The 21,487-nt window shown below is 35.2% G+C and overlaps 1 protein-coding gene across 6 annotated transcripts in view; it reads right to left on the reverse strand.

Annotated features, from left to right (window-relative positions):
* The window catches only part of XRN1 (5'-3' exoribonuclease 1), a 43,099-nt gene that overhangs the window by 1,253 nt on the left and 20,359 nt on the right, over positions 1–21,487 (reverse strand). The window contains exons 25-44 of one of the 6 annotated variants that reach the window (XR_002437876.1): positions 19,823–19,969; positions 19,380–19,469; positions 18,647–18,782; positions 17,907–17,963; positions 17,100–17,232; positions 16,055–16,124; positions 14,699–14,924; positions 13,937–14,038; positions 12,698–12,793; positions 12,346–12,460; positions 11,718–11,782; positions 11,229–11,333; positions 10,734–10,859; positions 10,231–10,387; positions 9,754–9,935; positions 9,428–9,541; positions 9,232–9,343; positions 7,921–8,081; positions 1,484–1,721; positions 714–864 (exon numbers count right to left, since the gene is read on the reverse strand). Coding sequence is in view for 2 of the 6 variants with exons in the window: in XM_021394068.1 (XP_021249743.1) it covers positions 7,433–7,723; positions 7,921–8,081; positions 9,232–9,343; positions 9,428–9,541; positions 9,754–9,935; positions 10,231–10,387; positions 10,734–10,859; positions 11,229–11,333; positions 11,718–11,782; positions 12,346–12,460; positions 12,698–12,793; positions 13,937–14,038; positions 14,699–14,924; positions 16,055–16,124; positions 17,100–17,232; positions 17,907–17,963; positions 18,647–18,782; positions 19,380–19,469; positions 19,823–19,969 (2,485 nt within the window). In the remaining 4 variants the exon portion in view is untranslated. Of the gene's footprint in view, positions 1–713; positions 1,722–4,272; positions 7,724–7,920; positions 8,082–9,231; positions 9,344–9,427; positions 9,542–9,753; positions 9,936–10,230; positions 10,388–10,733; positions 10,860–11,228; positions 11,345–11,717; positions 11,783–12,345; positions 12,461–12,697; positions 12,794–13,936; positions 14,039–14,698; positions 14,925–16,054; positions 16,125–17,099; positions 17,233–17,906; positions 17,964–18,646; positions 18,783–19,379; positions 19,470–19,822; positions 19,970–21,487 lie in introns of those variants that run through there. The other 5 variants (XR_002437875.1, XM_021394069.1, XM_021394068.1 and 2 more) reach the window with 5 other exon arrangements.

The raw sequence follows: 21,487 nt of genomic DNA on the forward strand, positions 1-21,487 counted from the left end.
GATAATCTGTCTGCAACCCTGCCCACGGCAGGGGGTTGGAACTCAATGACCTTTAAGGTCTCTTCCAACATAAACCACTCTATGATTCCTTGATCTTAAATTCTGCTTAGCATTTTGATAGTAACTTAGATACATCTTGAAAAGAGCCATCATTTATTTTCTTCCCAAAATATAAAGTGACCCAACTTATACAGCTGCTCTCCTTCATAATCTCAGTTATACAGCTTGGGTAAGAGAATTGCTCCATTTATAACAGAGCCTTATGAAATGCTAATTTTATATTATTGTTCCAGTTGCAATGTGATAAAAGAAACGCAATACAGGAGACAATGGAGTTTCTTCAGGTGGATGCAGCTTGCCCATACACGAGTTACCCAGCACAAACTTAAGTGATTCTGTCATAAATAATGTTATTTCCACACAAGCGCTATTTGTTTATCCAAAACCTCTTACCTTTAGAGAAAAATCTGACTGTCAGCATAAAAGAAGATCCATGTTCATCTTAGCAGAGGCCAGAAACATCAACTCGAAGTAAGGATGTACTAACACTCGTCACAGGTCTTTTATATTGTGCTGTAACATTGATACTAAACCTGCACACCCTATGCTACCATCCTTATCTTCCTATTTAAATGACAGCATGCTTTCTTTTTTTTTTTTTTTTTTTTTTTAACTGTTCCAAAAGGCAGAGACTTCACACACCTGTCACATACCAATTACTGCAGCACCAGTTTCCCATATTTCTGTATCTTCTGCGCTGGAATCTTCAGTTTCTTTGGTCTTGGAAAGCACAATTATTCTCATCTCTTACTGGAATATCAAACCCAGTGAAGGAGTGGAGGCACTCCGGGAACCCATCCAATACTGTGTGCAAAGGAAAGGAGTTATTATTCCAAACGGCAGAACATCAGGGATAACAAAATAATCTCTGGCAACAATGACAACACTCGCGCCATGAGGAATTTGAGTATTTGTAAGAGAAGTCATCAGGCTCAGCATGGTTCTGTCAGCAACAAGGACCCTCCAGAGGGTTTTCCAGTTATCCAAGTTATAATAGCCCATGAGAGCTAGGAGTGCTACAGATCCAGTAGTAATTACTAGAAAGACTCCCAGGTTTCAAGTATGAATCAAAATTTGGCACTGGCACCACTAGCAGAACTTCAGCAACTAGAACCTAGGAGAGCAAGACCCGAAACCTGTTACTCATGCTTTTTTTTTTTTTCCTTTAAGTTCCATTCCTTTCCTTACCTGTATTTTGTCTCATCAAACTCTGTACCCATTTCCTTTGCTCTAGCATTTTAAGTAGTTTTAATGTTATGCATTCACCTCAGTGTTTTCAGGCAGTTTGCTTTTAAGAATTTCTCTATTTTGCTACTGGTTGTATATCCGACATAGATGATTCTTTAAGCCTCGCCTGGAAAATTAACAGATGACCCAAAGTGAAAGCGACAAACTTTCAGCAAATTTTACTTCAATAATTTACCATATGATGGTTCTTGGTAGTTCCTCCTGTCCTCCTGCCAGAGTTTACCACTCTTCTTGAAGTCAACAGACAACAACAACACATCAGCTAATCTAGCATTTTAGCTTCACGAGTGAGTTTTAGGCAGTGATGGGATGTTTCTTTAGCAGTTCCACTCTTGCTAAATAATCCTGCCCTCACACTGCCAACTGTTGAACCAACACAGCTGTTCTTGTGGCTCCGCAGCAAGCTGATTGGGCTGAAAAATAACATGAGGGAAAGTTTCAATCAGATGAATTTCTTGATATGATTCATAATGCGGCAATACAGTTTGGCACAATCAAGTGGGAACAAGTCACATGAGACTGGTTTCATTTTCACTACAGAACTGCACATTGTAACTGCCCACATACATAAAGGTTTGCACTGAAGTGCCTGGGACACAAGCAGTCCTTCCTTTCCACAGGTTCTCCAACAGAAGTAACTTTTGACAGAGACTAAGGTGGATCTTAGGACAAAGTTTTAAGCCGCTCATGTCTTAAAATAATTTATTTAATAAAGCAAGTGAAATGAGAAGTGGTATACCTACTAATGCTCCATTTTTTGCCCATGCTTTTAAACCTACGCAAGTAATGCCCGTGTTTGGGCATGTGCTATGTGCATATGCAAGACAATGCCATCCTCTACATGTCTCCTAAGGAACTACAAGCAGCACTGAAAAACAAAGGAAATTATGTTGTGTGTATGCACTGTTTCTATTTATGCATCTATGAGTAATGGACATGGAAAGTCCAGCGCTGAACAGCTCTTTAAAAGAACACTGATTTCTAAGTTTGGAAATTCAGAGGAAAGACTAAAAAGAAAGAGGAAAATGCCCATCAGTGAAGCTGAAGTAGAAGGACAAGAGAATGGGTATGCTGGAGGCTAGAGGGGTGAAGACATCCTTTAGTATTGCTTCAGTAAGACCAAGCCACTTTAAAATAGATAAATAAAGCATGAGGAAGCAAAAAGAAAAAAAAACCAACACACAAATCTAGAACCATCTCAATATAGGCTCAGTAAACTCAGAAGTTCCAGCAGTTCTCCATTTATCCTCACTTGCATTGGAATCACCATTGTTCTTGTTTCACCCTGTAACCCCAACAAGGTTTCTGATTTTGAATTTTCTTGCTAGTTACTGGCACAGAAATTACATGCTGGCTTTGGATTGCCAGCCTTGGTCTTTCTGATGCACATAATAGAGGACTAAGGGTGATTATCAACTTTCATACAGCAATGCTGATGCATTAATGATCACTGACCCAAATTTTATCAGAAAAAAAAAAGAATTAGTTTTAATGAAAAATACTTTCTCGGTCCTTTAAAATGATAGGTTTACTGTTTACACTTAACCTGCGGACTACCTCAGTTCTCTTTGATTTGTATTATCCTTCAAAGCAGAAATAAAACAGGATATTTTTTAATTACAGAGAAGTATGTAAAAATCAGCAGTAATAAGGAACCTCTGTAGGAACGATGGATTCTTTTGTTAATAATCAGCAGCTACTTACCTCTTGATATCTGATTCATCCAAATATGTATCAGTTACAGTCTCAATATTCATGGGTCCTCAAGCACCTACATTTGGATTCTTTGGGCCAAAATGTGTACTCAGCCTGCCCTTTGTGCCTGAGATGTCACTGTGTCTCTTTTCCAGAGACAGGAAGAGAAGAACATAACTGTATCTCCATAGTAAGGAAGGCTGACTATGGAATATCTATAGAGATCACTTCTCAAAAGAAGGAAGGGAAGAGATCCCTTACTGGAAGTAACCAGTCCGAGATTTGAGTTTCTTCACTCTTTGGGATCATCTGTGCAGTAGTTCAAATGAACTAAACTAAATTGAACAAGAGTAATTTAATTTTTGAATGGGAATGGCTATGCAAGATTTATTACGCACAAACCAATATGTTTTAAAGTTATCCCTTTACTTAAGTTCATTTTCTTTAGTGCTGTGTATTGAGACAGGACAAGGCAGAAATTGCCATACAGGACAACTGAAGTACCTACAAGTCCACTGACTAATTTGAGGGGAGGCTAAGAAATGCAAGATCATATCTTGCCATCTTCATGTTGAATAATATGACCTGGATCTACCAAGACTTGACTGCAGTTCTGCACAGAACACAGTTACACTAAATCAAATAGTTGGTCACGTTAAGAGTATACTCCAAGTCATTTTAATCATGCTAATTCACGTAATAAGCTGTAAGAAGGAAAATACCAGATTTCTGCAAAAGACAGATCCTAACAAAATTTGTATGTCACAGCCAAAGATACTAAAAATTAACAAGCATGACTACAGACTAGTGTTCATTAAGCATTACAAGGGAACAAGTCTGAACATACGCTTAGAGAAAAAAATGACATTCAGCATTTTTTATATATATTCTGTACAAAGTCAGATTTATTTACCCTTTAAAATAATATCTAATGATGTTAATTTGGCAGTTCTGAGTTTTAAAAACCTGCTATTATTACGGGTGAGGAAATCTAATTATGAAATATATTTCTCAATTTCTTTCTTGACAAATATAATCACATTCCATTATTTTAGTGCAGTTTGCCAATACGCTGCATTTAGAAGCCTTGTTACAAATAAGGTACCTAATCTTACTCTACTCTAGAAAAAAAATATCAGCATAATATTTCGTTCCAGGTACAGAGAAAGGTAATATTAGGTTATCAAATATTTCTAGGTATCCACGGCTTCTCCTGCTCTTCAGCTGACAGCTATTTTTGCACCTTGATAAGAATTACTAGGACTGAACTTCCTGAAGAGTAATATTCTTACTGCCTTTAATTAGATTTTTTTTTTTTTAATCTTACAGGTGACATATACCAAAGAAATTTCAGAAGATCACCATCTAATTAAATGCTTTTGATTTCAAACTGACCAACAGCTATTTAAACAAGATTCCAGTTTTTAACTGAATAGCAGTTGAAAGCCATGAAGAAATAGCTCTGAGGAGATGGGCGGTTGCCACTTCTGAGACAGTACTTGGTCTTCATGAGATTGAATTCATATCTTAACATTTTGATTTGGAGCATACAGAAGTTCCCACATAGTATTTGAAAATAAAACAGTGAAAATATGGTTTTTTTTGGTTTCAATATTTAATCCAAACAGACACAGACACAATTTATAAAATTATTCTATTGCATTAAAGTTTTATATAGCATTTAACTCTTATTAATGGTTTCCTTCAGTGTATCATATATTCATATTTTAAAATATCTTCGCACAGTCCTTTGTGCAAGTACATGCTAAAAATCTGCAAATGCACACTAACACTAAACAGCACAAAAAATACATTCTGTATCCATTCATATGCAAATTTAAAACATTTCACTTGGCAGATAAACAATGAAAAGTTATTTTAAAAAAATCAGAAACTACAAAAATGCGCACATAAAAGTCTTCCCTTTTTGATTTTTAGTAAAATACTGCTCTGTATAAGATCTAATGAAAAATTCCAGTGCTTACAAAATACTTCATATTTATGAGAAAAACAAATGTTTAAATTTATACCTGTATGAATTAAACAATCATCTCATTAAAATATGAAACTGAAGTCAGAGGGAGACGGCATAGGTCAATGCAGATGTCACGTGTACCAGGACATGTAAAACTGTAATTAACTGGGCACCAGGCAGTCAGTATCACAGAATATAATTATATATACTAAAACCTAGAGTCTAATACAATATGCAGCAGCTACAGAATTAACTGTTTAACCAGCTACATAGATTAAATCTAGCAATTTTTTCCAGAAGAGAAGGAGGAAATCTGGAAACAAGAAGTGATTAATAATAAAAATCGCTGTGTTTACTGGTGTTACTAGTATAGCGTCCTTAATATTCTTTTTTAATCTGCATAAATTGGCTATCCAGATATATAAAAATTCGGTAATTTTATGGAAATTCAGAATTTCAACTGAAATGACAAAATCCTTACCAATCATATCTGTTTAAGTCTTTCATGATGACACCTGTGGTAAAGTTTGAAGGAGACTACAGTCTGGGAGATAAGGTGATGCAAGAATCTAACGTGGTCTAATCTCTGTCACAGGAATTTCTAAACAGACCTTGTCTCTGATGATCAGGTAACTCATGTAGGACATAGGGGACTGATATCTGTGTCTCATAGAGTTTCATATAAACACTCCTGAAATATTGGCATGAAAACATCTTGTGAGTATCACATTGCAAATGACAATAAATCACCAATATGTCTCCCTTTCCCTTCATGGAATATGGCTTTTAATTTCTTGAAACTAAGTGAATATAAAGAAAACAACAAAAATCAATGTATTTTTAAGACTGAATCTAGACTATTCTACAAGGTTAGGTGTGATACTAAATAAAACATTTTTACCTCTATTATCCTTTTCATAGGATTTAATGCTATTGTTTTGGAGAAAGTAGTATTAAAAAAATCATGAAAAATGATAATAATGTGAAACTTGATACTAATGGAAGTGAAAAGCAAGTCTACAGACTTGCAGATCCAACACAAAAACTGTTTGGGAGACAAGAAAATAAACCACTAAAGTGTAATTTATTTCTCAGCTATTTTCAGAGGAAAACTATTTTTTCCTTGAATAATTAGAATAAAGAAGAAAAATGAAACTTAATCAATGCCAGTGAACAGCACCAACTGAGGCTTTAAATTCTTAGACTGAAGGGTTATTGTTAATATGAGTAAGATCAGTGCACGTGGGTGAAAAATGAACAGGTACATACCTTTGAGCCTTCTCTTTTTGTACATGAACTAAGCATGATGTAATTACTTCTTACAACTTAGCTCCCTCCAAAAAGACATGTCAACTTTGCATAAATATTCTTATGAAACTAATAGTAATAGTTTATGATAACGTAATGACAATTCTGCTACACAGAACGTCTATCACAAAACCAAAAATAAATACTAAAAGTCACCTAGCCATAAAAATAACATACCATAGAGAAGGTTTCAAGGCACAAACTACTGGGGGGAAAAATGGACTCAGTAAGCACAATTTTGACAGCCATACTACACAGATAAACATCTTTAAACTCCACTCAATTTTATAATGTAGAAAATTTCAGGATATCACTGGCATTTTAGGGGACTATGCAAACTGTAGTAGATATCCATGTTGCTTTATCACCAGAAAACAAAGAAATATAGTGCTACTAGCTTTAAAACAAACAAACAAAAAGAAAACAAAAACTTTACCAAAGAGGTCTCTACTTTGTAAATATATTTTTTATTCAATACATCCTATAAATTAATCTCTTAGAATGGATTGTGCATCAGCAAGCACATCTTGCCACTCTGTACCATCAGAGATATAGCAATACCTATTTTTGAAATTTATAAATTTGTTGCCCTCTGGCATAAAATCTACTAGTTCATAATTGCAGCAAATTTGGCAGTTTAACTGTAGCTAAATTTTAATTATACTGATTCATCTCAAAAGGACCTGGAGAGCCAATACTAAAACTGCATTTAAATTATTTTTTTTCCTTTCTATCTTATTACACTATTTAAAAATAAGCTAGAATATAAAATGTCATGCTAAGCAGTATTTGATGCCCAACTTATTACTGCTCCATATCCCACTCAAAAAGCACAGCGATTCTGAATTAAGGTTGCCACTGTTATTGCTGCTTACCCAGTATAGTCTGTAAGCCACTGTTCAGAAACCTAGGCACAATGAATGGCATGGTAACCTTAACTCAGCATTTCCTGCTAATCTAAGTCAAAATAATTAAGTTTTAATGTCATTTTCAATTTTCATAACAATCTGAAATTCATAGCAAATAAAATGTATTTCATTCTATATTATACTTAAAGTGGCTGGTCTTTTAGTAGAGCTTTCTGATTTTTTTAAATGATATAACATTGGGGGAAGAGTTAAAATAAAATACACCTAGCTACCATATTTATTCTGAAGATTTTGGCGTGCCAAAATTGACAGCCAGCTTTCTTGGCTTTCGCTTGCTGGAAGTATTTGGTGTTGATTTGTTACGAGGAACGCTTGGAGTAGCCACATTGTCTTGAAATGAAACAGTAGACTGAGCGGCTTGAGGAGATTTTAAAGGAGCTGACGAACTATCTTGCTGAATGTGGTCAGAAGACACTGGCTGTTCATTCTTTAGTGGTGCAGCTTGAGGGGAACTCTGAAACTCCTTGAACTCAAAGTTTTTCTTGCTAGCAGCCCTTTTTTTAGTTACCTTTAAATTAAATAAATATTATTTAAAAGAATGCATTCTTAAAAAAATTGCAAATATTCCACTATTAGAAAACATGCACACAAATATTTAAAATAATTTTCTAACACTAATCAGTTCTTCGCTGTAGAGGTGTCATATTCACCACGTAGGTATAGTTTTACAAAAGTAGAATATTAAGACAAACCTGCCAAACTTACCTGTAGAGGTATAAACTGGTTGTGAGAACCAACTGGTATAGTTCCTGCAAGAGACACATTTCCTGGGTAGGAACCAGGATAATAGTGTTTGCCATGAATAGGCACTGGAGTTCCCCAGGACACTGGACCAAACATGTGAGATGACGGAGGTATTATATTAGCTGTGAAAATGAATATCTTTTTAGCTTTCTTTTCTCATAAAGAGCACATCAACTCCCCAAAGCCCTACCCTAATGACATTTGTATACACATTCTCTCTCCAATAATGCCTTATTTTCTTCATGCTTGCTTGAAAATAGGCTGTCATTGATTTTTCAACAAAAACAATAAACCAACTACTAAACAGTTCTGCTTTTACAGTACATCTAGGTGACAGCACTCCTAAGAGCACTAAGTTGCTACATCTGCATTGCACAGTGCACATAAATTAGAGTAGATTTTCACTTCTTTAGCCAGGTGAACTATACTAGTCAGGGGAAATTCAGATTGGATATTGGGGAAATGGTCTTCTCCAAGAGGGTTGCTAGGCACCAGAACAAGCTCTCCAGGGAGGGGGTCAAAGGCATCCTGAGGGAGTTCAAGAAGCATTTAGACAGTGCTCTTAGGCATAAAGGTTAATTTATAGATGGTCCTGTGCAAAGTCAGGAGTTGGGCTCAATTAACCTGCTGGGTTCCTTTCAACTCTGGATATTCTATGATTCTACCCTCAGGGGATGAAAGATGTAGCAGTTGCTGTGTGGGTTACTAGGATACTACAGCTGTGCTGACTAATTACAAGCAGTGAGGATGAGTTTTACTCTGGTACAATATAGTGGAGACAGAAATGTTAAATAACAAACGTTGTTATTTACCAGGATAATGTTTTGCAGTATACAACAGGATTGTGATGCAGCACTTCAGTGAAAGTTTGTTCTGAACAAGTAAAGTTAATAATGCCTGTATAACCATCAGATATATTTGAAAACCAATAGATCCACATAATTAAGAAAAAATCAACTAAGAGACATCTCCTGAATTCTGAACTGGGAGTATCAGGTTTGTATCAGCTTTGAACTGATTACTATTTTTTTTTTGAAGAAAAAAACACCTACTAACATAATGGAGAATTACATTATTAAGGAAAAGAAAGAAGAAAATAATTGAGAGATGCAAGATCCTCTGAATCGTTTTCAAAGCAGCTCAGATGTACAACTACATTACAAGAAGACCAAAAACAGTGCTTTCTGGAAGGCACCTGTTCTCATACAAAGAACTATTACAACTACAGGCAATCATGACAATATCTGAAATGCGTACTAGTCAAATACTTACCAGGGGCTTGTGCAAAGACTGGAGGAATAGATCCAGGTGGCACAGGAACTCCTAGTGGCTGATAATTTGGAAACACCGGTGGAGGAAAAGGCAAGTTCACCCCTACGGAGCTCTTGTTAAAAAAACAAATGATGGATTACAAACAGACCCAGTGCAACAGAGACAAAAATTTTAGAAGATTTTTTGCTGTCCTCACCAAACGCTGTAAAGCGAAAAGCGCAGCTTTCTCCTTTGCTTCGGCTTCAGAATGACACTGTGGTCCATGAACCAACAATCCATTGGATAATTTTATGTGACAAACTGTCATAGTCTAGAAAAACAAGACAAGATTTTTCAGGGCATTTGTACTGCAGACAAACAGTGAGATGGAAACAGGGGCTTTATTGTTTGCTTTGAAAAAATGGGAACAAAAGGAGCTAAGTTTTATTTTTTAGATAGATTTCAGTACTCCATCCACATGTTTAATAAAGGGCAATGGAAAATAAGCTAAGAACTTGAACTTTTGCAGAAAACAAGTTTTACCTGTGGTGTTTTTACAAAAGAAAAATCAGGTTGTGACATCCCAACAAGAGAACAAATACGAGAAAGTTCAGAAACAGGAGTAGACAATGCAGGCTGTGGACCAACAAAAGGGTGACCTCCAGTTTCCAATGCTGGTGTATTCTGAGGGCCTCCAGAGCTATGAGGATTGTTCATATAAGCAGCTGATAAAAACAAAAAAAAGCTGTATCACAAATATTTCCTGCAGTGAAGGAAGAGTAATTTTGTTATTAGCATTAGATGAATCATATTTGTTTTTTCTGGTATTTTCACATCTGATGAACAAAACACGGGACAGCATGTATAAAGAAATTCTTAATGCCGAATAAAGAAGTAGAACTGAAAAATATGGACATTTAATTATCTTATTCTGAAAATACGTACTGAAGCATTAGCTAAGATTGTTCTAGACTACCACAATAAGGTGAAGCTCTCAATTATGTTGATGTCTAAACATACCCATTTTTTTTGTTTGTCTATACTGCAATGCAGCTCCATGGCAATCCTGTCTACCAGGGGAAGCAGGAACATCATTAACCTGGGATTTCACTTCATTCCTTGTTCCCAGATCAGAGCCATCTATCTTCAAAATTTCTTTGAGCATCTGTGTTCCTTTCTGTAAAAATAAAACAAACCTTTCAGGGACATGATAGCATTCAGATGACACAACCTTCTTACTTCATTCTGGATATTACAATCAAATATTACAAATCAAACATTACAATCAATATTACACCTAACCTGCCTTATTGTTTTTCTATCAGTTTCATTTTTAACAAAGTGCAGATAACAGCATCTTAACAAATGTGTTTGTTAATTTTCTTTGAGAATAGCTAATTAAAAGCTCATCAATATATTCAAGAAGGCTGAATGAGGTTTCATGGAGTTTCTTCTAACAGAAGTATTGATGATGAGGCAGCAGAAGCTAAATTGCCACGTAATGCTTCCTGCAGTATACATACCATAGCAAATGATTGTGGTGACAGATGTTCTTCATTTGTAGCTCTTGCTTCCTTGGAAAAAGTCTGCACTTCATTTTCTTTGGACATTTTCAATGAAGCTAGAAGGCTTTCAAGTTCACTGTCCTTCTAAAAAGAAATTTTTTAAGTAAGTACATCAACGTAGTGTATTGCAAGCAGATGCAAGAAGAAAGATGTATTAGTTTGAAATTAATTTTATGTTCATTCAGGCTTTTTTTTTTCCTCTGAGTTCGGGCAGATCACAGCATGTCTTGTCAGATTGGGAACAGATATCCACAGATCGCATTTAAGTTTTGCACATAAAGTGGAAGCGATCTATAAAGGGCTGATTTAAAGAATTATCAAGGTTATTTGAGTTTGTCTTGTATCTGTTACAAACAGGAATTTGAGCACAAGTGAACAGAAGTAATAGGAACAAAACTGGGGAGAAACTGATGTTATTAAAAGAAGCACACGGAAATCAACATTACATTCTACCTTTCCACCTGTACAGGGACCATCACTTGCAGCCTTCTGAATTACAGGCACACTTTCATTTCTCTTCAGAAGCTTGACATTGTGCTTATTCACGCCTGCAAAATTCTGAAATAATACTGCAGTATTTATTATTGAATACTAATACTCTATTAGTCATTATAATGCAATCGAATAAGAAATGCATCTGTAAGTAGCTTCTACAAGCTAATATTCTTAAAGCATTTCAGTAAAATGTGCTTTCCTATTACAATACAGCTTCTACATCCTGAAATGAACAGGAAAATCATTCGTTGTCATCATTATATTCCTGATGCTCTCATTTTCTGTCTATAAAATCTCTCTAGAGAAAAAAAAAATCTCCAAAATAAGGTTTACCTATTAAAAGAATCGAGTAATATGTTCATTAAAGATAAATCCATAAAATCATTAATCTCATCAGAATACAGTGAAAAAGACAAGAATACACTTACTCAGCATAGAATAAATTACCTGCTTGTTTGGTATTTTATTATGGGGTTGACTTTCACCTCTTGTAAATCTGGAGTCTTCTTTAACTACAAATAGAGAATTAGAATAAAAGAACAGTTTTTAAGAACATTCCAAAATATAGCAATAACAAAGACTCAAAAAAACCAAACCAAAACCTAACAACTCCACGCTAGTACAAAGTCGCATTAATTTGAATGGCTGCATCATGTGTCTCCAATTCATACTTTAAAGGTTATTCGGTATATTCTTTTCCTATAGGGTAAAATACATGAAAATGAAGCACATGGTGACATTTAATTTTATATTCTACAAACACGATTGTTTGCAAGCATATTTTCAAAGCCAAAGTTCTTCTTGTTTGGGTGTTTTTCTGTTTGGTTTTTGGAGTCACTTATGAAGAAACTCAACATAATGATGAACAACTTGGTCGAAAGAGTTTGAGATGAAGTGTGGATTAGCTGTATGTGCACACCAGGGACAGTATCTGACAACAACATGTACCATGTAGTGCTTGTGTAACTATAACTATTACTTCCTGTCCGTAACTACAAAGACACTCAATAGTCATTTCAAGGAAGATAAAGCAACTAAGTTCTCCCAAACAAAGTTTTTAAATTGCAGTACTTACATTTTTTATATGGCTCCTGTTTTCTTTGCTGACTTCTAAAGCTGCCATCATTGAAGCCTGGCTTACAGAACTGATTGCCAGATCCCAGCTTGATATCCTGAGGTAGAACTGTACCCTAGGATTTCAAACACCAAACCTTAACAAGAAAACTACTATCTATCATAGCAGATACAACAGTCCCTTTTCATTGCCTTGTTCCAGTGCTCTGCATACCCTGTGCAACAATATTTTGATCCACAAAACTTATCTGCAACACTAACTAGGAAGTCTTCTGATGTATCGAAATATTGTAGGGAATTAAGAACCTTTACATTTTGAATCCTGAGATTTGTTTAAAAGTGTATGCACTGACCTTCTCGTGCATGTTTTGCTGAACATGGTGAGACTTCCCAGAACTCTGCAATGATTGCCATATACTGCAAAATTCATCATCTTGCTTATTCTGTGCCTGACAAAATAAGAAACAATTACTCAATAAACTCAACAGCTTTAAATTCAACTTCTGAACAGCTAGTCATATACAAAGACATTCTGAAACGTCTTTGTACAACAGTGCTCAGACAGAACTTCTCATACCGACATCAGAAGAATTTGCAGGTATTTAACGTGTTAACAATGTATTTATGCAGCATATTCAGTTGTAATGAGCCTAGTGCTGGAGATCGTCTTTCTTTGCTCACTTACAATTTTCAGAAGTTACTAATATAATATAGTCACTGACTATAATTGAACTCAAGATGATAATTCAAAATGGCTTATGAAAGCATGCTCTCATACTGAAAATATTCTTACATTTTATAAATAATGACTTACTTTTAAGGCCTTTCAACTGCTTCATGACTTTACAGGTACATTACCACAAAACAAAAGCCTAGCTACATAAACAATAGTGTCAATGGTTTACAGGTGTTCGGCCCGGTTCTGTGACTAAGGGGGCAGGGGACCCACGCCCCGGGAAAGGGAAAAGGGAAAAAAGGGTAGGGAGATGGGCCTGAGAGCAAAAACAGCAGCAACAATCTGAGGAGAAACAAACTAATTTACTAAATAAGATATCGGAATGCAAAATAACACACTATAATACAATATAATTACAATTTAAGCTGATAAATCCAATACAATGAGAGAGAATGTCCAAAAATCAAGGTAGGCCTTACTCTAATACCGATGATAAGACAGCTGGGAGTGAGATGCTGCCAGGATGAGAGACGGGCGGAAAGAGAACAGGTCTCGTGATACGCGCGTTTTATCTTTCCCTCTAACAGGAAAACAGTAACAGGGGAGCAAAGTTCCCTGGGGAATGTAGTAGTCCTTCTCTTCTGAGAACCAGGTACATACACTACATGATGTTATGACGTGGAATACCAATAACCGAAAAATCATAAAACCATGACAAATAGCTCTTTTGAAAATCCTGAATCTCAATGACGTAACACAAGATTTTTTCATTCATGCAAGAACTGGGACAAGTTCTGTCTCAGTCTGCACATGGACTAAAACAGCTTAGTTTTCTTAAATTGGGTGTTTGTATATGATGAAAAAGGACAGGTGCTGCAAATAGTGGCCAAAATACTAAATGAATGAGGACACTCACTTTATTCTTCTGATTGCTGCTCAGAAACGATCCTTTGTGAGGTGAGTTGGAGGTCCCTTGATTTTCAGCCCTGAGATTGTAATGCTGTCTTCCATTCAGTTGCTAAATCGAGAGAAAAGACAAAATCTGAAGTGTGGCACTACTATACATTTTCTTTTGGATAGTACTCTTTCTTCTACAGATTTAGAAAATATGATGCAATTCTTCCCTAACACATCTATCAACATTTAGTCACCCATTATGCTTATGTTCTTTAAAGTCACTTATTAAAAATGAAAGATTAATTAAACCGATGAGAACCCCAATTCATCTGTCATTTTTCCTGGTTTACTTCATTTCTAAAGTAATCATAACCAAGATGCAAAATTGACAAGAAAATCACATCTTGTCTTTCTGAGCAGGGGTACAAGCTTGGCCTACAGCAAACATTAAGGAACAGAGCATTAAGGAAATAACTGCATCTCTGCCAAACAAAGCTATTTGCTAACACCAGCTGCAGTGTCAGTGGTATGATCTGAATATTTGCCTTTTGGAAATCCAACCAAAGCTATTCAAATAGAACAGGACAACTGTCAGAAAAGAACTTCTGGTCTCTTTAATTGCTGGATAAATTAATTTATCCAAGGTAAGAGTTATTCTGCTTCTAATACATTGACATAAAAGCAATTGTTTTTCATTATCAATAAGGATAACAACCGTGGTTACAGTTCAGCTTCTATGTAAAAACTATGTGTATCTGTGTTTAAATGAAAACAGTCTTACTTGAGTAGGAACAAAAAGGGAGCGAGGGGAATGGTTGAGGCCTCCCAGATGCACTTTTTGTGAGCATACAGATGATAGATCAGATGCATATGAATTGTAGTTATTCACAGCTGGCTGAGGTTTAACTATAGCTGTCAGTTTTTGATTTCCCATTTCTGACCGAATACCATGAGACAGGTTAATTAAGGCACTTGATGGCAGACGATAACCTCTGGCAGGTGAGCACCTTAAGAAGAGCAAATTTAACATTTATTTAATGTTATTTAATTGTTGACATTTCAATACATCTAAATTTGACAATGCTGTTACCTCTATACAAAAAGATTATTCAAGTTGGAGCATCAGAGGTTGAAAATCAGACCCAATATTGAAATCTAGTACCATTACACACAACATCAAAACCATCAGTTGTGTTCCTCTTTGGCCTCTGGCTTTCAAAAACTGTAAAATCTACTTCTGAATTTATATTGCACCTTTCAGTGCTAACCTCAATTTTTAAAAGTGAGTAAACTGCTATATCATAGTTCTATAGTAAGTATTTCTGTAAAAAAAAAAAAAAAAAAAGGTGTATATATATGAACCAGAAAATAATATTCTTTTCCTGAGGTGAAAACTGAAGACAGTGGCAGAACAATAATTTGAAGTTAAGAAGCATTTAGTCAATTTTGCACAGATTATCTTTAGTATCAAGAATTATGCTACAGGACATGTTCTTGAAAGGAATAGGACTGCTTGCTAAACACAGGGAATAGGCAAGGTTCTCTTCTAATTTGTCTAAAAAAAATTAACTTGTTTAAAAGCAAAAAAACAAAACTAAACAGTAAAATGAATACGTCTGATTAAATTACTGCACTTAGAAGTTTACCTGCTTACTTAAACACAGAAAAGTTATTGCACTCTAAGCTAAGAAACATTAATGATGCCTCCACCTGAAGAACAGTTAAGGTTTTTAAATGGCAGTTAGTTTAGTGCTCAAGTACCAATTTTTGATAGTTCAGAGTCCCTTTTTCAGAGGAGCAGATGATTACCAAGTCTGTTTTTTAACTATATGTTAAACAGATGCTGATAAAAACCTGTTCTATATGTATTTGTTTAAAAAAGACATTTCAATCTAGTGCTTTATTCTGCTGGTTCATATTCGCCTCCTAGAAGTTAGTAGCTTTGAACTCTGGAAAACAACAAAAAACAACTTAAAAGCATTTCCACTTCATAAAAATTATTCTTACTCAAAGAGAAAAAGAACCACGATGATAAATATCATTGAGAAACAAAGCTCTAAAAAAAAAAAAAAAGGCACCTAAAACCACTGAAACCAGAGGCCAACAATGAAATGGCTATGAAATCCTCTGCACAAACCTTATAGTTAGGCCTCCAAGGAATTCTTCATCAAACAAAACTTCAAAGAGCACATCTGTTTCTCTACTGGCTATAGAAAATGAAATAAAATGTCATACTGCGTCTGTGGCAAGTAGCTGTTTAATCTAAACTATGTAATTATCAGTTATGAGAGTATAAATAATTTAGCTAAAAGAAATCCTTGTTCTTTAAATCAGGAATTTTATAAACAACAATTCAGAAATGTTTCCCCCAAAAAAGACAAATATGGCTTCCCTTTTAGATATACTTTTATCAGAAATATACCGTCATAACAACTTATCAACCTGCGTGATCGGTTGATATTACAGGTCATTTACAGCAGCATATCACAGTTGTCAGAAACCACCAGAAAAAAAGATGCAAGCCATTCTTTACATTCAGGTAATCAGAAATGGACATCTTCAGCGTTACCTTCAGTGATTATTTCTTGCATAATGACAGATTAGTATTGTGTTAATAATTTCTATTACTAGATCTCAAACTTGTACATCCCATCTGCTTCGGTAAATCCTTTTGTTTACCTGAAACAGTCTTCTTGTCAAAGAAGTTGTAAATCCATGCCATTTAACAGAATTCAAATATCGTAAAGTAAAATCCAAATTAAAGAAATGAGACAAATCACATCTGAGAAAATTTTACATTCAATGTAATGTTTCTATTGTTTTTACTCCCACTACTTTTTTTTCTTTTTTTTAACTGCGTCTGTATCTTCTCATAATTTCATTTAGATTTTTTTGCAGCCTGTGCTCTTTCTCACTGATCTCAATGCTTTCTTCATTTTAAAAACGAGCAAAGGGTAAGAAATTTCATATTCAAAGTACAGATGGATAACACATGACATTAAAAAGGAATACCTGTAGATTTACTTAACAGTAAACAGTGGCTTCAAGTTGCATATGCTTCATAGGAGATAAATATATGTTTAGCATTATTATACAAAAAAATACTTTTAAGAAGCCTAGTTTCACATCACTAGCTTAACTGTTATACACCTATAATGCTACAGTTATGAAGAAAATATTACCTCCTTTAATTCCTATAATGGTACCTCGAAGACCAACTGGTACAGAGAAGTTCTCTCTAACATTGACAACACGGTCAAACAGCCTATATTCTGCCTCTCTATCTGGAACAACTCCATTCTGCTGTTCTAAAGGCTGAGAAGAAAAAAAAAGTGATTACAATCAAAACACATCTATAACACTATCTGAAACACACTCTGAAACAAACTCTGAAAAAAAAGCCCAAAAAACATAGAACCCTTTCCATCCAGACACAACGCACACACTTTTTTTTTAATATTATTTACTGCAACTCACTCACTGCTTCTGCCTGAGGAACAGCAGCACTGTGCGTGATTTAAGACAGACTAAGGGGACCAGTTCAGACAAACTAAAACCATCAAAAGCGTATCATCCCTGTATAAGTAACATAGGTGAGTATCTGAGAAATAGCAGGAAGATGAGCAGCAGCTGATCATATATCAGGAGCCAAACATAAAGGAAAACAGGGAAGAGGAGACAAATGAAAAGTACATTCCATTATACAGCCCATTAGAAGTGAAGAAGTCTGAAAGTCAGAAAAAAAGGAAGGACTGAAAGTCATGTATGAGTATGTATACATGAATGAGTTTGTAGTCAGCAGAAATTCTCTCCTTTTAGAGACAGACTGCCACTTTGAAGCTGATTTTCTAGGAGGCATAAGAAACCTTATTGTCTATGAATACTGTTCTAAAATTCTGCTTTCTGAAAGTTGAAAAGCTGAGGTAAAGTAAGAATGATCTCAACAACATACATTTCAAACAAAATAAAAAACGTTTTGTGTCACTTACTCTATACAGCAAATGGGGTTTCACAGTTACTCGCACCTTCTTGTTGCTCTTTCTCTGCTAAAGGAAAGGAAAAACAAAACATTTGAAGAAATAACGTAGAGTTCTTTTGTTTAAAATAAAAAGGCTTTGTGAGACCTGTACAGTTAAGTTGGTTAAATCTAGTTTTTAAAATACAACTGATCTTTTTTGAACAGCTTGCATTGTCTAATGTGAGAACTCACACCAATTTGTGCCCCCGCAAGTAACTTCAAAGAAATCAGCCTGTTATTTCATGTATCTTTGCCTTTACCTTCGGCTTTAGTAACTACCTTGGCACCTTTTTTGATCTGTGGTCCTGAGAAAATAGCTTTCTACTTTTCCTCACTAAATGAGTTTTCGCAAAAGAGAAAAGCAAGGGAAAAAGAGCTATTAGTGTACTTGGAAATAGCACTTCAGTGGTTCAGAATATACACTGATGCCTGTTTCTTTCTGAAATCACCAAAAAGCAGAGTTCACAGTATAGCCTAATGCTGCAGAATCACCTCAAAAAGAGTGAGTCAATTAGGAAGATCAAGAATGAGCTCTTCTGAATTCCTGTGACAATTTACATTGCAAATTCATATCTTACATTATGTTTTGTATGCTTTTTCTTTGGAATGACAAGTAATCTTCCAGTTGCTTATTCTAATTCAAGACCTTGGAAAATAACGAGCAAATGCTTTTTGGTTTATCACTGCTCACAATGGTATTGAGCTGCATACCTTGCATTTCTCTATTTCTTCTTCAATTTTCTCAACAATAGCTGCATCCAAAATTTGCAAGTCACAAGATGAGCGAGATAAAGCAGAGACAGGATGTGCCTTCAACCAGGCAACAATTTCTTGAACTTTCTCAGCTCTAAATAAAAGAGAAAAATCTTTCAAGTATATATGTATAAGATATATATATATACACACTAAGCATTTTACGAGGTTCCCTGATTTTAACACTGAAGTATTATGATATAGGCACAATGCTTGTATACATTCGTAAATGATCTAAGAGTGCTCTATGACTTAACAAGAGAGATTAAAAAAACCAAGTCTAACTGAATGATGCAGTACTGTTTCAAACTTAAGTAACCTTAAGTTTTGCCTCAACAACAACAACAAAAAAATGAAAAACAAAAAAAAAAAACCAAGTTTTTAAGTTATTAAAAAGTATTTAATAAATTATGTTTGCATCTAAACAACTGTGTCCAGCTGTGATTAAAGGTTTTGCAACAAGCTATTTCTCACAGCACAGTAAAAATGAACTTCAGGGGATGCCTCTGAATGTAAATAAAGCACAAACCTGAAATTCTTAAGACAGAAAAGTCCATGAATATGTCTTACTACCTAGCAATAAAGGTTTTTTTTTTTAATGTTACTATACTGTATCTGGAACAAAGCTGCCTCCACGTATTTCAGTACCGTCAGCCTTAATGCTTATTCTAGAAAAAAAGAGATGGCTTACCCATTCTCGTCCTCACCAGGCCAAATATCATCTTCATAGAAAATATCTTCCTGACTATTCTTGGCTATATAACTGAACAGTTCAGGGACCCTAAACATTGAATAAAATGAGAAGAGATTTAGTTTCATATTGGCACAGACAAACCAAAAAACTTCACCAAAACAAACTTGGCTGGGAATTGAAACTTCTGGATTCCAGACAAATTATTTTTTTACTTTGTTTACTTGCCAAATACAAGCTGCTGACAAAATTCCTCTATCCTAAAATATGCTTCTCCTTAGACGGAGAGACTACTAGAAGGAGAATATGGGAAGCAAAGAACTTAATCAAGCAACCACTAAAAGCAAACTCTTCAGATCTTAAAAGACCTATGCCCAGAGGACAAAATCATATGACTGTTATGAAGTTTGATAGTTTAGATCAAGTTCACATCCAGTATCTACCTTTCTAAATACTCCGCAAGTAGTTGTTCAACTGCAGAAGAATACATCCATTCATTTCCAACTTTCTTAGTATAGCCAGGAACTTCTTCATTTTTCTTATTGAACTTAAGGTTTAGCCCCACATTTGCTTTGTGATCTCCATGAGGGCTGGAAATAAGGAAAAGTTAATAAATTTGCAATACCGTGTGTAGGCACATACATTTAAACCACAGGATTCTTAGTCTTAAATCACAGAAAAGCAACATTCATTGCATTGTTTACTTGTCAGCTCTGCAACAACTGTAAATATTACAGGACTTCAGCTGTGCTATGGTAGCCGTCCACATGCATGCCCAAACCTTAATCTAAAGGAGTATTTTGTCATTTGCTCAATAGATTGAGCATTTACCATGATGTAGAAGGATGAACAAACCTACACATTTTATCACAAGAAGATGCTCATATACCACCTTCAGTTGTTCCTGGAAACCACAAATCAGAGAACTATAGTGATTCTTTCCATTACATATTTTAAGCAGCTTGTCTTAATTAGTATGATTTTAAATTGTAATTAAGTACAATTATTTTTCCTTTATACTAGCAGAAATGGTAAGTACAATGAAATTAGATCCCAGTAAAGCTTTTTATTCTCAGTGCAGCAAAGAGAACGCGTGTTGTTTATCCTACATGGAACGATTTGTATCAAATCAAAACTCACTATTCCAGTCGTTTGATAAGGTTTTGAATGTAGTGTCTTGGTGGCTCCTTTCACAGAATGGTTGTAAAAAAGGACTTTGAGGAGACTTAACTTCTACCTAAAAAGGTGCTCAACTAGAAAAAATATTTCAGTCTAATGATCTAGTCAGATAAGATTTTACACTTAACGTTAAAAATAAAATTAAAAAAACCCACAATGTCCTTCAGTTTTGCCTGAAACAGAGAAGACATTGTTGTGAAAATACCTGGAATCATGAACTCAGAACAATGCCTTTATCTGTGAAAGCAATAATAGAAAGCCAGGAGCCTTATTTCACATACTGAGATTATTACCTCCTTTTTGAGAGAAGATTCCTCTAAAAACACAGACACAGAAGGTCTCCATGATTAATGCAGATTTCTGGCTTCCATAGCCCAGAAGAGATATATTCAGAACATACTTTTCTCAGGTACTGAGATGAATTCCAAACTTTCTATATGTAAGGGGCTTCCCTATATTCTGGGATTCTTTCTTTTTTGTTTTTGATGATCTTTTTTTTTTGATGATCAAACAAGCATTTAGATAGTGATACAAGCTGAGCTCATTTTTTAACAGCTGATCGGCACATCTCACTGTACAAGCATGCTGATGAGTGCTCTTCTGCACCTCTGAGCTGCATGCAAGCAATAAAACAGATTTATCAGGGCAGAAGAGTTTTAGCCAATTCTGCTTCCCAGTCAGAGTGCATTACTCAGTGCTGTTCCCATAACACCTCTCCAGTTTTTCAGATCCATTATGTGTTTATGGAAATAGATGCAAGCTGTGGTACTACTATGTCAACACATTTGGTGCGCTAGTTTCGAAGAGGGACAGAAGATGGTAGCTTTTTGTAGGATGAGTCAACCTCAGTCTGTTCTCATTTTAAACACTGCTTTTTCTGGTAAAAAAGAGCTTAAGATTACTCAATTATTAACCAGCAGTTAGAAGCC

Source organism: Numida meleagris, chromosome 4 (assembly GCF_002078875.1).
Source record: "Numida meleagris isolate 19003 breed g44 Domestic line chromosome 4, NumMel1.0, whole genome shotgun sequence".
Lineage (NCBI taxonomy): Eukaryota > Metazoa > Chordata > Aves > Galliformes > Numididae > Numida > Numida meleagris.